The 17678-nt window shown below is 48.3% G+C and overlaps 1 protein-coding gene across 2 annotated transcripts in view; it reads left to right on the forward strand.

Annotated features, from left to right (window-relative positions):
* Positions 1-460: 460 nt before the first annotated feature.
* The window catches only part of GABRP (gamma-aminobutyric acid type A receptor subunit pi), a 33247-nt gene continuing 16029 nt past the window's right edge, over positions 461-17678 (forward strand). Inside the window, exons 1-9 of one of the 2 annotated variants that reach the window (XM_019635928.1) lie at positions 463-648; positions 3740-3836; positions 4302-4420; positions 8521-8588; positions 9339-9556; positions 11627-11709; positions 14652-14789; positions 15256-15408; positions 15913-16100. In XM_019635928.1, coding sequence (XP_019491473.1) covers positions 3784-3836; positions 4302-4420; positions 8521-8588; positions 9339-9556; positions 11627-11709; positions 14652-14789; positions 15256-15408; positions 15913-16100 — 1020 coding nt within the window. In that variant the 5' untranslated portion in view covers positions 463-648; positions 3740-3783. Of the gene's footprint in view, positions 649-3739; positions 3837-4301; positions 4421-8520; positions 8589-9338; positions 9557-11626; positions 11710-14651; positions 14790-15255; positions 15409-15912; positions 16101-17678 lie in introns of both variants that reach the window. The other variant, XM_019635929.1, reaches the window with a different exon arrangement.

A 17678-nucleotide genomic window follows, 5' to 3' on the forward strand; every position in this document is an offset into this window, starting at 1 on the left:
TCCTGGGACCTGCAGGTCTCCTTTTATATAGACTAGACTTTCTGTTGATCCCCAAAATGCTCTTAAAATGCACAACCAGGAACCAGAATTTTAGAAATGGTCAAGTCCTGTCTTATGGATGGGAAGCTGAGGACTAGAAAGATGAAGTGGCTTGCCCAAGGTCATACATGCTGCTAGCTCCTGTTCCATTACACCAGGATGAGGGGTGTTCTTCAAATTCAGAACCTGAGACTCACATTCCAGGCATGATGGGTGGGGTCACACACTTTACTTTACTTTCACGGGCCTTTGATCTCAAAGGTCTTTTCTTGCTGTGGTCCAGGAGCATAGCTGACACGCAACTCAGAATCAAACCCCTGGCAGCCAGCAGTCAGCAGGAGCTGTTCCCACAGATAGCCAGGACCAGTCAGAATCCCACCCAGGGGAGGGGCTGCGGGAGGCTCCTCCCACCTTCTGCTTAGCCGGCCAGGCAGTTCTCTCTTTCTCACTGAGAGAGTCACTCCATCAGAGAGTGGCTGTGTGCTGGCATCCAAGAGGTCAGAGCTGAGGATGGGGAGAATCTCGGGGACCCAGAAGACCATGCCCTGCCTGAAAGCCTGGCCTGAAGGCCCAAAGGACCTGCCCTAACACAGCCCTGGCAGCTGCCTGGTAAGGGAACTAACTGTTGGGCCCTTCTGGGGCTTGGAGGGAGGAGAGGAAACAGTATCCAAATACAAGCTTGCTGGGGCTGAGGGGAGGGGGCAGGGCCTGTATTTGCTGAGCACCTACTTTGTATCAGGTCTCCTGATGGCCTGAAGATCTGCTGATTCCTATCCCATTTTACAGTGGCGCAAACTAAATCTCAAGGAGAAGTAATACAATCTCAGAGCAAGGGGCAGAACCAAGATTAGAGCTCCTTCTGTCTGACGCTAGAGCCACAGGTGTCTCCGCCACCAGGGCCACACTTCACCTTCTGTAATTTTCTTAAGGAGGCCCCACGGCAGTAATGCCTCTCCTCACCTCAAGCTAATTTCGGCTCCACTCCGGCTTCTGATCAAATGATTCTGTCTGTGCTGCAGTGACTGATGGCAGGGGACAGTGCCTGACGAGGAAGGAGAAGCCCGGGGTTCACAGTGTTTGTGTGATGGAGATTCTGGGAACGGGGGTGGAATTCCCTCCGCTTCTCAGGGCCAGTCCGGGAAAAGGTGCCATCAGACACCCAGATGACCCTGACGTCCTGGGTCTGACCCTGTCCTTCCCGAGGAGATGCCAAACTGAGTACCCTCAAAACGACACTCTAGTCAACTCAGACCCTAGGGGGCAGCACGGGGCTATATTAGAAAGAGCTTGAGATTTGGGTTCTCAGAACCAGTGGGGTCACTGAAGTCCCCAAGGAAGACACAGAACGGGGAGGAGAATGGAAACTAATGTTACCAAATACTTTCTACTCTCATTTGTCAGATGGGAACACTGAGGCTCTGAGAAGTTAAATGATTCAGAAGTGTCTGAATCAAGTTCAAGCTAATTCATTCACAGGAGGAGCTCGGTAAACCTTTGGAGAAGGCAGTGAAGGGATGGAGGGAGCCACTCCGCGCACCCTCTTAAACTTGGTGCTGGGGACAGCGGGGTAGACAGGGATTGGGGAGAAGGACTAAAGGGAGAAGGTTTTGAGATGATCATTGGTGGATTGAAAATGGTTTTTCTATGGCTGGAATTTTTGATGAGTGAGAAGGAAAGGGCTGAGGTAGAGAAACACGCCGGAGAGCAGAATTCTAGGAGCTTGTGTCTGTGCACAGATGTTCATCACTGGTTTGTAACAGTAACAAATGTGGAAATAACAGTATTCATAAATAGGACATGTGCTCTATATAAATGTTGGTATGTTTATCTCATGAAATACCTGGCAGAGAATGAGGCAGGTCTACGGGAACTGACATGGGACAGTGACGCTGACATTGGGGGGCAGTGTGCGTCAGGTGCAGTGATTCAAGGTGATTGAGTCTGCTTGTCCGGGTTTGATGCCATCCCTCACCTTGGGACTGTTTCTTAACCTCCCTAAGCCTCAGCTTTTTCATTTGTACAAGGAAGAGAATGGTAGTAATTACTTCAAAGATTTATAAGGATTCAAGGGGTTCTTAGCACAGTGCAAGCATGCATTAAATTAGTTCAAAAATGATTGCTAATATTATTAAGCCAAAAAAGTAAATAGCAAAATAAATGCATGCTATCACCCCACTTTTCTTTTTCAATTTTTTTCTTCATGCAAAAATATATGTGTATATAAATACACGTGTGTTTACATGAATAAGACAGCTGTTGACAGTGGTTATCTTGGAGGTATGAGACTAGAGAGAAGTGAGGGGGGGACTTACATTTTTTTAATAGACTGTCTTGTAGAGAAGTTTTAGGTTCACAGCAATTCTGAGCCCCCCACACAAGCCTAGCAGCCTTCCTCACTTATCAACATTTGTTAAATCGATGAAGTACATTGACACACCATTGAAACTTACACCTTTAACTTTACACATTTCTATCTTCTTTTCGTTTCTACAATGAGCATGTACTTTTTTGTAAGTAAAATACTATTAGTTAAGTAATGGCTGAATCACACCCAAAGCCCCAGAATGGCTGGATTCTGGAAAGTGGCCTGGTTCACAGAGGTAACCGCAGAGGTGGGACAGTCCACCTGGGCCTGCCTGGGAACAGAACCCCCACTCTGCTGTCACCAGCATGACCGTGACAGGTCACAGGCCTGCCTGCCTGGCTGCCTGCTGCTCTCTGACAGCAGCTCTCATTGGCGAGCAGGCCAGGCCCCTGGGCCATGCCTGCCTCCCCTGACGTCCTCGCCATGCACAGTGCCCACCCAAAGCAGCTGATGACCTCAGAACTCCCAGGGAGGAGGCCGGGAGGTTGGCAGAGCAGCCAGTGTCCTCAGACAGACAAAGAAGGAGAGCACTGGGCAGTGAGGTCGCCAGCCCTGGGTTCAGACTCTCCTCTGACATTCACGAGCACAGAGACCTTTCCACGAGCTGTTTCCTCTCTGCAATCCAGGCCCACCTCAGGGATATTAAGACTTTGGGTCCAGACCACCTCAACAGAGCCAGTATCACAATAAAGCAAGCCAAAATCTTTTTACTGGTGGAGGGCCTTGCCTTCGATTTGTAAAAAAATAGAAATACCCCATCTATGAAGTGCAATAAAGTGAAGCATGTAAGCAAAGGTCTGCCTGTGCAGGGGTGAACCTGCCCACCTTACGAGGCCATTCGAGGATGGAGTGAGACAGTCTGTGGGGAGGCACCTAACTCATTCACTGGCCCATGGAAGGTGTTTGGGAAGTTTTCATCCTGTCTGCATGGCCTGCTTAATGGGCCCAGGTCCTCAGGTAAAAAAGGGAACATCTGGCATGGTCAGGGTGAGCGTATAATTAGGGGTGTCCTTCCTGGCAAAGGTGGGACAAGGTCAGGACAGCCTTGGAGCTGAGGACAGGGTGGACCAGCTGCATTTCTGGCCCACCATGCTGGCTGGCAAGCCACTCCCTAAATAAGGTCTCGGCCTTTATTTGGGTTGGATTTAAAATGTGATTCTCCAAAATGACGTCATTCCGGAAGCCAGAGCTGTACCCGCAGGTGAGGAAGGAGGCTGCTCCCCACACCTGTGGACAAAATGCTGCCACTGACGACCCACAGGATGGAGACGCTGGGCTGAGAGGAGCTGAGCCTTTGGGGTGTCTGCCTCCCACCTGCCCTGTCTGTTTCCCCAGGTGATTCCTACTTCAGCCTCTCTCTGCACAAGCAGCTTCTCAACATGAGAAACGGTCTCCACTTGACCTTCCTGTGTCTGAGCCTCTTCGCTGGAAGGTGAGCTCTGCTACCCCACAGTGGCCTTGGTTTGAATTGCTCTTTGTAGATGCATGTGGTGGGCGGGTGCTGGCAGTGCTTCCTGCTTACCAATGGCAAGACAAAACCTAGTCCATTCACCTCCCTGACCCTCCGGGACAAGGCAACTTCCTGCCATTTATTCTGTCTGGAGAACTCAACCTTCCAAAATGGCCATGCATGGACAAACCCCTCGCGTATTGGGGGAAGACATTTGGAGGGCTCCCAGATTACCACAACGTGACAACTGGTGATATAAAATGCAGTGGGAGAGGGGCATTAATTCAGCAGCTCAAACTCAGGTTTCTCTTAGCGAAAGTCACTGCTGACCCATGGGCACAGCCACATACATGCAAACCACATACATGCAAACCCAAGCTCATGCGTGTGTGTACACAGCTTTGTTCACACAAACAAACATGCACTGAAACCTGTTTTTCTTTCCAGGATGTGCAGTCAGGGGAATCAGTTCAACGTGGAGGTCGGCAGAAGTGACAAGCTCTCCCTGCCTGGCTTTGAGAATCTCACTGTAGGATATAACAAATTTCTCAGGCCCAATTTTGGCGGTAGGTCATCCTTTTTGTCCAGGACATCAATTCGAAAGTCTAGGAGCAGAGGTGGGTTTCAGGGGGGTTTAGCTGACCCCATTTTCTGATCTGCAGCCTGGTAAGGACTGGCAATGATGGATGAGGACAACCGCCGGTGATTTTTCACACCACCTGGGAGAAAGCACTTTATCTCTCCACCTGCAGGATAAAGAAATAGCCCTCCCCACTGAGCAGCTTACTAGAGCCCCCTAACGACCTCTCACATGCTGTCTTCCTTCTGCCTCCACGTCCAGCATCATTATTCAAGGAACTCACCATGTCTCCCCAGGACCATTCCACCTGGTCTTCCTGCCTTCAGCCTGCCCCCTCGAGGCTAACCTCCACTCTGCCCCCCCACCATGAGCTACCTGCCTGGGTCCTTTGCCTGATGAGAATATCTGCTGTGTCCCAGCATTGTCAGTACAGAGTCCAGGGCCCTCTGGTTGGCATACCAGGTCCTTCCCAGCTCAGCCTCCGTCTAGCTCCAGTTTCATCTCCCCCAGCTCCTTTCCATGAGTGTGCCCCAAACGCTCCCTGATTCCTTGGCCTCTCTTGGGCTCCATGCCTTTGCTGAGACCGTTTATCTGCCAAGAAAGGCTTCTTCCAACCTGACTTCCTGATAAAATGCCAATTTTCCTTCACTTCTCAGAGCAAAAGCTTCCTCCTCTGAGAAGCCTTCCTGGGTTCCGCCAGGCCCCCGTCCCCTTTCTTCACACTTTATTTTGAACATACCTCCACATCACAGCCATGACCTACTGATACCATCACTGTCGCTGGTTTGATGTCCGTCTCAGTTCTAGGCTGCAGCAACTGCGAAGATCTTGCTCTATTTACCTCAGTAAACCCAGCAGCAGCGCAGTGCTTAACGTATAGTAAGTGGCCAATTAATGTTGTTGAAAGGAAGAGGCAAGGAGGGAGGAAATGAGCCCACCGCACACCTCTACACAGGGCCTCAGTCTCCAGTTATAAAACGCAAGATTGAACCAAGGTGGTCTCTAATGTCTCATCACATAGAGTGGAAAGCAGTAGAAAGAGCCTTGGACTTGAAAAAACCTGAGTTTGTCTCCTGGCTGTACTGCTTGGCAGGCAAATTAGCTGCCTGGGCCTCAGGAAGCTAAGCTTTCCTTTCTGTAACTTGGGGACATGTCACCCACCTCAGAGGGAGGACTGAATGAGGTGGAGTGAGTAAACCTAAGCATAGTGCCTGTCATATCATCAGGTTTTCAGCCTATTTTAGTCCCTTTTCCTTCCTGCTCTTCCCTGTAGGTGATAAAAGTCTCTGGTTAGATCAAGGATTAGCGAGTTAGTCCAGGTCCTCTGAGGAGCAGACGCTGAGAGGGGAGTATCTGTGCAACACATTTATTTGGACAATATCTGAGGGAATATGGGGCGGGAAAAGAGGGAAGCTCGCGAGTTATCAGGCTGCAGTACAGGGCTGACCCCAGGGAAATAGAGGGTCGGGGAAGGAAGGTTGGGTGGCGGTGTCTTGGACAGCAGCGCCGTTCTGAGCGTGTTTGGAAAGGCTGCCTTCAGAGGTGTCTCCCATCTCTGTACCTTCAAGGACAGGTCTGCCTTAGCACCCCTGTGGCCCTCAGTCACTGGTGGGGTGCTGGCATAGGAAGGGTGGCCTTAGGGCAAATGCGGTCGTGGATTTCAGAGCACAGCCGCTGGGGCCCTCAGTCAATTACACCCCTCAGTAAGAGATCTGAGATGCATGTTCATGGCCAAACAATTAGGATTTGAGGTCCTTAGTTAAGAGATCTAGACAGGCTTCAACCTCCCCTGGTTTTCCCAGGCCCACCGACCACTAACAATAAGCATGTGAGTCTGCACACCCATTCATTTCTCTGCCGCCCAAATTCCAGACAGTTAGGCCAAGACACTGCCCTTGTTGCCTGTTTACTGGTCAACAAAATGTAGGTGCTCGGGCCAGGTGCTCATTCTGAACCTGGGGTGGGCCCACGGGGATGTGAGGCCCAGATCCTCCTGGGGTGAAAACAGGGCAAGGGGTCTTCAGTCAAAAACCACAACCCCAAAACCTTTTTTGTGCCTTTCGGCACTTGGCCTCCTAAAGGAACCTCCATCCCCGTGGCAGCCTGGAGGCCCATGGAGGGGCCATTGTTTCTTGTGATGTCTGTCCACCCAGGTTCTACAACCCTGAGGTCCTTAAGAGAAAAGACGTCCGTAGGATTTTTTGAGATAGACAAAGTACAACTTTGCCAGCAAGCTCTAGTGAACACTGCCCAGGAAATGGCTTTGACCTCTTTCCTGGGAGAAAGCTGCCCTCTGGTGGCACAGCTTTTCTATTAAATAACTCAAGGGGAAGAGGACGAGCGCTGGCCCATAAAAACAGCAACTGAGCCAAGGCCTGGACTAGACCATCTAGAAAGAAACTAAACAAAAACCTAAACTAAACAGTGTGTTCTCCATTCTCCACATGCCTCAGGGAGGGCAATAGCAGTGACCCACTCCCCACTGGGTTCCAGGCACTGAAAAGAGATCCTTTAACCTTCCCAGCCCAACCCTTGCTGGTAGGCACTAGGAGCTCTATTTTATAGGTGAGAAACTGTAGCACAGAGGGGTTTAGCAATTTGCTCAAGGTCACACAGCTACGGAGTGGCTGGCGTGGGATCCAAACACTGTGACTCCCAGCTTCTCCCTGCTGCCTGGAGGGACAGAAAGCCACCTAGCACCACACTCCTTCAGCACCTTCCAGAGCCTGCCCTCCAAGATCCCCCCCTTTTCTACCAAGTATCAATAACAAGTATTAACTTAGTTATTCTTTAATTGCACTGGTTCTAAAACACCATTTCCAAATTCCCACCTATATTCTATGGCTTGCTTTCCTTCAGTTAATTAGGTGGCTTTGTCTGGTGGCCACTGATTCGATGTTTTTAAGCTTCTTTTAATTCTGCCTCGCCTCTTCCTGGTTAATGCATTGTCACAGTCCCCTGAGGCAGCCCCACTATTAATCGTGAGTGAATGCTATTGCACCTATGAACCTGGTGAGCGAGTTGTTCCTTTTCCAGAACTAGCTAGGATGACGGAAGAGAGGAGGAAAGGAAGGCAAATGCCATTTACGGAGTGCCTATTATTACGTACAGACACCATGCTGGCAGCTTGTACAGATAACGATTTCTGAGCAGCTTTTGGATGCCCAGCTGGGCAAGCGCTTTAGGTGCACCCCCTCCTGCCACCACCTTGCAAAGGAGCCATCATACGCCTCATCTATTTGACCCTATGGGGTCACTGACATTATCCCCACTTACGGGAGAGAAAGCTGCAGCTATGACAGGTTTGGTCACTTTTCCCAGGCCACCGAGCTGAGATCACACTCACATCTTTCTGACTTTTGGGCTTTCCTTCCACATCTCCAATCTAAGGAGGAGGAAACATCCCGGCCTGGCCTGGCTTCCAAGAATGGGGGTCCGAGGCCTCAGTCCCAAGAGCTAAGACTGGAACTCTTAGGGGTTCGGCCCATTTGCCAAAACTCCAGGACCGAGGCCTAACCTCTGTACACCAGACCAAGTGGGGAAGGTTCTGGAATTCTAAATAGCTTAGGGTTCCCGAAGAATAAAGGAAGAGGAGGAAAGTGTCAGGAGGTGAGCGAGCTCAACCAGGCACAGTCTTGAATGCCATCTTGTGGCAAACTTACTTCACTGAGGGGGAAAACATATTTGTGCACAAGTTCCCAATCTCCATTACGTCCCTAAATGATTAATGCCTTGCACGGAGCACAAGAAACATCCCCTAGGTATGAAGTAGCAAGCACTACTATGCGCTTTAAAATGCGCACCAACGAACACAGTGTGGTCTCTCCTATATATTAAGTGAACTATATATTTGTACACTGTTTTCCATACAAAAGGGAGGCACACGCTGCACAATGGCTCCTCCTGAGGGGGGAGGACAGAAATTAAACTTGGACTTTCGACACTTCTAGAGAATTTACAATTTTCCGATAGGCAAGTGTTACTTTTGCAATTTTCGAATTTAAAAAAAAAGTACGCTAATGTAGCGTTGGGAAACCATCTGTTAGTGTTTCTACGGACGCCTTTCTGTTTTTTTTCTTCAATCAGGAGAACCAGTTCAGATAGCCTTGACTCTGGACATTGCAAGTATTTCTAGTATTTCAGAGAGTAACATGGTAAGTGTGGCCCCTTCATCTTCCACCCCAGGAGTCCCTCTCGTGTTTACTGGGGATACACTTTGTAGCTCCTCAGAAACAGAAAAAGACTTACAGCCCCCCCTGCATTTGGAGTGGCAGAAGGTGGGGACCTACCCCCAAAACTCAAGACCGTGGAAGATTCCTATAACACAGGTCTTTTGGGTAGCAGGAGGAAAGTGGGTTCAGAGGGGAAAAAGTAGGGGTGGGTACATTTGGTGAGGGATTGCAATTGGGGCAAAGAATGAAAGTGCTGCGGGGAAGCCTGACTTGCACACGGTCCCTCGCAGAGAGGAAGACAAGCTGATCAAAACCGACAATCACGGTTCTGCTTTCAACCACTTAGAGAACATGTTACAGACCAGTTGACACTCAGGGCAGTTTGCGTCCACTGTGGTGGGCCCACTGCGCATTCAGTGTAAATCCTAGACAACCTAAACACTCAGTCCACCGAAACCTTCAGCAGTTTGGCGGGGCCAGTGTGGTCGGGGACAAGTAAGTTAGGCCCTGAGCATGCTCCTTTGGGGTCCCCCTTAGGCGGTGGGCGTCATCACCTAGAATAAATAAGGTGCTTTGTTCTCTTACGGCCGCTGCCCCAAGACAAACTTTACTCACCAGTGTCTACTATGCTATGTACTCTTGACCTAAGTGGAGGTAGGAGGCAGGCTTGACCCTTTCCGATTTTGGAACCTTTCTCTCCCCATCCATGTTTACACCCTGGGTCGCCCTCAGGACTACACAGCCACCATCTACCTCAGACAGCGCTGGACGGACCCGCGGCTGGTGTTTGAAGGTAACAAGAGCGTCACTCTGGATGCCCGCCTTGTGGAGTTCCTCTGGGTGCCGGACACGTACATAGTGGAGTCCAAGAAATCCTTCCTCCATGAGGTCACGGTGGGAAACAGGCTCATCCGCCTCTTCTCCAATGGCACCGTCCTATATGCTCTCAGGTAACTGGGCACCTGCGACTTCCTGGGTGGAGGGGAAACAGCTGGAAAAAAGACAGAGGTGCATCTTGAGTAGGTCTGACCAGCACTCAGATAACCACGCTGAGGTCCCACCCTTCCCATGCTCCTGCCTTCTTAGACCCTTGTCCCGTTAACAGAAGGACCCTCTCTCCATTCAGTGTGGTTCAACGAGCATCTACTGAACGATGGCTCTGTGCCAGGCCCTGTGCTGGACACCGAGGGTACAGAGCAAACAAGACATTGTCCTGACACAGACACAAAAGCAATGGAGTCCAGGGCGATAGGGGCCCAAGGAGGGGAGTAGGTCAGTGTTTTGGGTGATGTCAGAGGATGTTTTCACAGGACTCTGAGCTGAGGCTTACAGAGCAAAAGGAAGTTAGTAAGTGAAGATGTAAGGGGGGGGACAGCAAGAGCAAACGGAGAGGTCCATGCAAGGAACTTTCCTTTTGTGGGGCTCAGTGGGGCTGGGATAGGTCCAGAATGCATCTGCACGTGTCTGAGTTGTTTTTGTACAAGAATCAAAGCGCAGGGCCCCAAGGTCTCTGCCACCCGTAGCCAAGGGCTCCCCCGTTGCCCCTTCTCCAAATCCCTGAGGCCAAAAGATCCTCCCACCCAGCTGTTCATCAAGCCACTAGTTGTTCAGAACAGGAAAGGTGCCCCCTATATGCTGCAGGAGGTCTTCCATGGGAGAGGCTCACTGCAGCGTGTACAAGGGCTGTGCAAGGGCTGTGCAAACCTAATTTTCCCAGAGCCCTTGGGGAGAGGGCCTGGAAACAAATATTCATGGGGCTAATCTTCAAGCCCAGTAAGAGGCTGAAGTTATAAAACAAAGACTGAGCTAACCAATACACTGAATTTCTGGGTTATTCATCTGACACTCAGCTGCACTGAATTTTGCAAAGACCAGCCCAAACCCCAACTCCTCTTTCAAGAACCCTAATTGGACCTCTTCCTGGAACCCAACTCCAATCAACATTCATGTCCCCCTTCCCCAGGCTCCCACAGCATGTGTACATGCATGTGTGTGTGCATGTGTGTGTGTGTGTGTCTGTGTCTGTGTCACGGCACATAACACAGTCTGTTGTGTACAATGGATGAGGGTTAATAGCCTGGCTCTAGAGTCAGACAGATTTGGGGACAAGTCTCTGCTCTGTGGCTTTAGGCAAGGTACTTGACGCTCTGAGCCTCAGTTTTCTCGGCAGCAAAAGGAGAATAATAATATTTCCTACCTCAGAAAGCAGTTACAGAAATTCAAAGAGATAATGCACGCAAAGCACTGAGCCCAGGGACTGGCTCCTGTAAGCCCTTGGTAAACGGCGGCGGTTGTTAGTCTCTATCTGCCTTCAAGGAGGTGAGCTTCCTATAGGTGGCACCAGCCATAATCATTTCCACTTTCCCCAAGCACCCAGCTCAATAAATAAAGGAGCCTAATAAAACCATGTGACACTGAAGAAAAAGGGAGATAAAGGCCTGCCAATTGAAATCTCCACTGTCAGGGCTTAACTGACATTTAATCGAACGTCTCTGGGTGTTGGCCCTTAGCAGCCACAGCACCTGGCATCCTTCCATGCCCTCTGCTTCCTCTGCAAGCTGACCCCTCCCCCCACCCCACCCAGGATGCAGGGACCTTCAGAACCCAGCCCCAGCCCTGCCACTGAGAGCTGTGTGAACCTAAGCCTGTTGTCAAATGCTGACCCTACGTAGTGACAGTGATCTCTGCTCTAGCTCCTCACGGTTTGTCATGAAGATGAAATTTTACAACCGGATGTAAAAGCATCTCAGACCAGCCAGTGAGTGATTCTGTTCTGCGATATTGTTGTATGTTTGCTTCTGAAGTGCCAACATTCCAGCTGCCTCCATTCTGGACCCCAGCTTTCACCGAATGTCACAGGGATCACTTAGCACAGAAAACCTCAGAAATGCAGGCTCCCAGTCACACGTTCACTGTAGGAGCCAAGGTGAAAGTCTACTTAGAATGGCCCTTAAAAGGGAAGGTGTACCTCTGTGAGCATCCTCGTAACTCCGGAAATGAACCCATGTTTCCTTTCTTAGAATCACGACGACCGTTGCCTGTAACATGGACCTGTCTAAATACCCCATGGACACACAGACATGCCAGTTGCAACTGGAAAGCTGTGAGTATATATCCTGCAGGGCCCCCGTGATGATTTTCCTGAGTGACTTAGATCTGTGTATTCCTGAAGAGCGTCCTAGACATAGAGGCCTTTCCTTTCCTGACACTGATGATAACAGATTCGGCCCTTCTGAGTGTATGTCCCGAGAGATTTAGAGACCGCTCAAAGGCAAATTTTCCAAAATTTCATGTTTTGGAGAGGACCATTATGCATTGGCACCAAATATTTCCACCTAAGAGTGGACAAGACAGCCAAGGAAATGGCGGTCAGTAGGACTAGGAGTTGGATTCAGTATCTGCTAAGGCTTAGCAACCAGAAGGAACGCAGCAAAGATCAGAAATGGCTAACAGATAAAGCAATCATTGACGTTTACCGCACAGCTGCTTCCAACTTCTAAAAGCAATTGTTTGATATATATATAAAGCTTAACACAGTAATGCCAGCAAGTGGGCATCTGAACTGCAGTCTGGGGATTTGCTTATGATGAAGAACAAGCAGTTACTCCAAGTCGGTGTGTGACAAATGGCACAGCTGAACAATAGCCATTGTTCCTTGGAAATGCCCACAAAACTTGGGGAAGTAGCACCTGTGACAGGTGTCCTGGGAAAACAGTGCCACAGAGAGGAGTCCTCAAGGAATCAAGGCGCAGCTTACATAAGGAGGAAAAACTAGAGCCAAGTGCTGGAGGCCAGCGGGCACTTCTTGCATAAGGACACAAGTGGCCATCATTTAAGAAGCACAATCATGATAAGGCAGCAGTCATTTTCTTTCAAAGGCAGACATTTAATTAAAGACTCAGACGGGCAGATTAATTACCTTATTGATTAAATGCATGCAAAACCTTCTTGAAGCAGTACAGCTGTTGGGGGCAGAATAAAACTTGAGGTTATCAAGATGAGAACTCATTTTCAGCCCCACATGGCAAAAGTAATTGCCCTCCACGTGTAGCTGTTCTCATCTCAAATCCCAGGAGTGAGATTCTCCTGGAAACTTCAGCACACTGCTTGCACAAATACCATCCCCAAAGAGCAGAGGAAGCTTTCACTGAATGTTTATTAGCAGTTATTTGGGTACAGAAACCTCAGCAAGGTTTTTTTTTTTTCCTGAACGCCATTCCTACAAAAGAACTGACACCACCTGACAAAGCAAAGTGTCCAAGCAGTGGCTGGTATGACTCACTTTTTCAGATATTTTATTACTTTGGCATCTGAGGCCTTTTTGGACAGCTAATTCCAGTAAATTTGGGAGTGCTTCTAAGGAAAAGGCCACAGGTAGTTGTTACCTGGGAACCCCCTAGGAGCTCAGTTTTTACCTGGAAACCCCCTAGGAGCTCATGCCTACTTCTCCGCCCTATGAAAGGAGAGAGATAACCACAGCTGGACAGTGAACTCCATAAACTAAGGTTCCACAGAAGATTAGTCCCCACACTGGCATCCTCTTCCCAGTAGCCTGGGAAAAAAGGTGTATAGTTCCGTGTTTACGATCACAGGTACCGGAACCACAGGGCCTTTCCCAACACTAGCTGTGTAACTTTGGGTGTGGGGGACTAACTTCTCTGGGCCTCAGTTTCCTCATCAGTGAAATAGGAAAAATAACAGTACTTGACGCAAAGGGTTATTTTTTTAAACAGCCTTATTGAGGCAGATTTACCTACCATAAAATTCACCCAGTTTAAGTGTACCATTCAAAGATTTTTGGTAAGTGTGCTGACTTGTGCGACCACTGCCACATTTCACCGTTAGAACATCCCCATCACCCAAACAGACCCCTGTACCCATTTGTGGTCACTCCCGTTGCCACCACCAGCCCCCTGGCAACCGCTGATCTACTTTCTGTCTCTGTGAATTTGCCTTTTCTGGAGATTTCTATAACTGGGACCAATATGGTATGTGGTATTTTTCATCTGGCTTCTTTCACTTAGTATTGGGGTCTCAGAAAAGGCATTACGTATTTTTTCTATGTTTTTTGTTGCAAAAATACGTCATGACTTTTCCAACAACCCAATATAATGTTTTTGAGGTGCATACAGGTTGGCGCATGTGTCAGTACTTCACTTTTTATTGCTTTATTCCTTGTTAGTCCAGACACATGATACAAGCTGTACTAGTCCCTCTGGTTTATTTTCACCTTTCAGCTGTTATGAGCAATGCTGCTGTGGACATGATTTGATTTGTCTTGGGTAGGTGCTTAGGAGTGAATGCTGGGTCAAATGGTAAATTATATGTGTGTGTGTGTATATATATATATATATATATATATATAAAATGTGCTACATAATACATACATATATATTACATGTATAGCTCAACTGTAAGAACTATCCCAATTTCAGAAAATGTAAAAGAAAAAAAGAAATGCTTACCTTGCAAGTTTTTGAGAACATTAGCGCCATAATGTGTAAAGGACTTAACATAAATGTTTAATAAAAGGCAGCTATTATTGTTATTATCAACTATATTAGTAAAAGTGCTTTGAGATTTCTCAAACGCCTATGTTTACAGCCATCTACAACGGGGCCGCTGCAAGTGCTGGAGTCTTGTTTTTGCCAATTTATGCCAATATGGAAATATGAACAGGCCAATTATGAAGTCCCTGAGAACATTGTCAGAGTGGTCAGACTGTCCTGAAAGGCGATATCTAGCAGGGACACATATGTGTCCAATAAATATTTAGAAAAAAAGGGAGGCTTATCATCTACCAGGTCTATACAGTGCTCAGCACAGAACCAGTTCTCTACTGCACGGAATAGCCCCAGCCGGCCATCTCCTTCTAAGTGGGCACCGCACTTACACTTGAGAAGTCAGGCCAAGCTTTGCATGGGCTCGTCCAGGGACTGAGCCCCATCAAAACAGAGCTCCTGCTGTCTCCATAGTGTAGCATTTCCCAGACCAGTTCAGTCTGCTGCTTTCTTGCACTGACCAGGGCTCTGCTTGACTTGCCAGGGGGTTATGATGGAAACGACGTGGAGTTCAGCTGGCTGAGAGGCAACGACTCTGTGCGTGGGCTGGAGAATCTGCGGCTAGCTCAGTACACCATCGAGCAGTATTTCACCTTAGTCACCAGATCGCAACAGGAAACAGGTAACTCGTGGGAAAATTGCACAAAAGCTAAAGAACCGGGTTGCATTCTAAGTCAGAAACATCACTTGTTCTCCACTGTATCCCTTTGGGGCCCAGGAACCCCTTTGCAGTGTGGTGGGGCAACAGGGTTTGGGCTTGGCACCTGCTCCACACCCAGTGCTGACATGGCCCCAGGAGACTCGCAGTCTAGTGAGGTAGATGGCAAGGTGACCAGCAGTTAGGGTGCTGCAGGAATACTATGATAGAGGAAGGCACAAGCCAAGGATGGGGGTGGGCATCAGCACCCCTATAAACCCCACTTTACAAGAGCATTTTCTTCCGATGAAACTATAAAGACAGTTCACAATGAACTAGGTGTTGGTGAATAACAGATGGCTTAATGTGAGTACAGCTGAATTAAACACCCCATAGGGGAAGCCACTCTGCTGCGCAGACGTGATTTCCTAGCTCTTGTTTACCCTATCAGGAAATTATACACGATTGGTCCTGCAATTTGAGCTTCGGAGGAATGTCCTGTATTTCATTTTGGAAACCTATGTTCCTTCTACTTTCCTGGTGGTGTTATCCTGGGTTTCGTTTTGGATCTCTCTAGATTCTGTTCCTGCAAGAACCTGCATTGGTAAGTAGCAACAGGAGTTTTCTAAGAACTGTGTTATCGGGTCCTTTTGTTTTTTCCTTTCCTTCTACCATTGTTTTAATTGACAATCGAAGGGCAGTTTCAGGAGTTGGCTTCTTGAGAGATTCTTTTACAGAGAGAAAAAGAGACACAGAGAGACACAGGGAGAGATTACTCTAGGAGTAGTGCATTTTTCAACTTTTGCTTCCCAGTGACAGGTGAGGGAGAGTTGTGACGGGGGGGGGGGGAAGGTTTATGAAGTTATTTTGCATGCCGAACACCCCTTTTGAATGGGAAGACAGAAGGCAAAACATTTAGAAAACCATATCATTCATATCTGAGCAAAGTGGATAAATCAACCCTGTTCCAGATTTTTCAAAATGAGCCATGTTCCATTTCTGAAACCTGTCCCCACCTTGCCAAGCCCTGAATGGAGACAGCCTGCCAGGTGATGGTGGGAGGGTCACTGGCCAGTGACGTGGGGGCACTGCCAACCTGTCTTCCCAGGAGTGACCACTGTATTGTCAATGACCACACTGATGATTGGGTCCCGGACTTCTCTTCCCAACACCAACTGCTTCATAAAGGCCATCGACGTGTACCTGGGGATCTGCTTTAGTTTCGTGTTTGGGGCCCTGCTGGAGTACGCGGTTGCCCACTACAGCTCCTTACAGCAGATGGCAGCCAAAGATAGGGTAAGACTTGTGAGGGCCCTGTCTGTGATTCCTCACTGGGCCATGAGCTGGTCTGCAGAGATGACCCAGACCTGGCTCCTGACCCTGCCCACCCTCGATTCACTCTGTTCCACTGATTCTCATCCTGGTTCCGGTGGAAGCTTCTGGAGGTCATGACATCTTTTGAAAAAGGCTGTTCTTTTTGGCAAATACAATCAAATGTGAATACACTTAATCTTCTAGCAGAAAATCACTATGTTATCTGTATGCAACACGAAGTCAAAACTACAAGAACCCAATGTCACACACAAAAACCCAAAAGCACACCGTGATTGGCTGCTTACAAGTTTCAGGTTAATATGTACAGTAAAACCTTGGATTGTGAGAAACGTAGTTTGCAAGTGTTCCGCAAGACGAGCAAACATTTCTAATACATTTTAACATGGTAAACGAGCAATATCTCGCAATACAAGTAGTTTCTGGAATGAATTATGCTCGCGAACCAAGGTATTACTGTATTTACTGTTTAATTATTCCTTCGCATTCTTGGTTCCTTACTGAAAAATATGTGAAAAAATCAAATTATGGTAAATTTCTGGATTAGCATTATTTTTCTGCTAGCTGGAAAGCTGCCATTATTTGATTTAGCAATGAAACACCATGGTCCAGCTCTCAGGATAACAACCATTGTTATTATCCTGATAATATCCTGTTGTTATTGATAACAACAATGGTTGTTATCATTGAGCACTTACAAGTGCCAGACACAGGAACAAGCCCTTTGCAAATATTATATCATTTAAAATGCTCCTGACAACCCAGTAAGGCTATTTCCATTTTTATAGTTGTGGAATCTGAGGTACAGGAAGGGTGAGTGACTTTTCCCAGGGGACACAGATAGCAAAGAGGTAGAGCTGGGATTTGAACCCAAATCTGCTTGGCTCCAAAGCCTGACACTTATCTGTTACTCCCACTTATGGTAGACAACAGGCCATGATCTTACTTATTGTTCTCTACAATAATTAAGAATCCCACGGGGCTGACCGACTGGCTCAGTTGGTTAAGAGCGCAAGCTCTGTGCAACAGGGTCGCTGGTTTGATTCCTACATGGGCCAGTGAGCTGCGCCCAAGCTGGGCTGCTACTGAGCTGCCAATAGGCAGCAGGATGGCTCAGCTGGTGAGAACACGTGCTCCTAACAACAAGATTGTTGGTTCAACTGCCACATAGAGTGGTGGGCTTCACTCCCCTGCCCCTCCCCCACCCCCACCCCCACACACATAACTAAGATTGAACACGGTACCTTGAGCTGAGCTGCCCTGAGCTGCCAACAGGCAGCTCGATGGCGACTGGACTTGGAGCTGAGCTAGCTGCGCCCTCCACAACTAAGATTGAAGGGCAATATCTTGGCTGGTTCCCTTCCCCAATTCCCCAACACTGTTCCCCTCCCCAATTACCCAATAAAATCTTAAATAAAAACAAAGAATTCCATGGAACCCTGGGATTCTTTGGAAGTCCAATTTGATAGCATATGAAAGTTCATGCTAATAAGCAAAAGAAAGAGAGAGAGAGAGAGAGAGAGAGAGAGAGAGAGAGAGAGA

The sequence above is a fragment of the Hipposideros armiger genome, unplaced genomic scaffold (genome assembly GCF_001890085.2).
Source record: "Hipposideros armiger isolate ML-2016 unplaced genomic scaffold, ASM189008v1 scaffold_25, whole genome shotgun sequence".
In the NCBI taxonomy this organism is placed as follows: domain Eukaryota; kingdom Metazoa; phylum Chordata; class Mammalia; order Chiroptera; family Hipposideridae; genus Hipposideros; species Hipposideros armiger.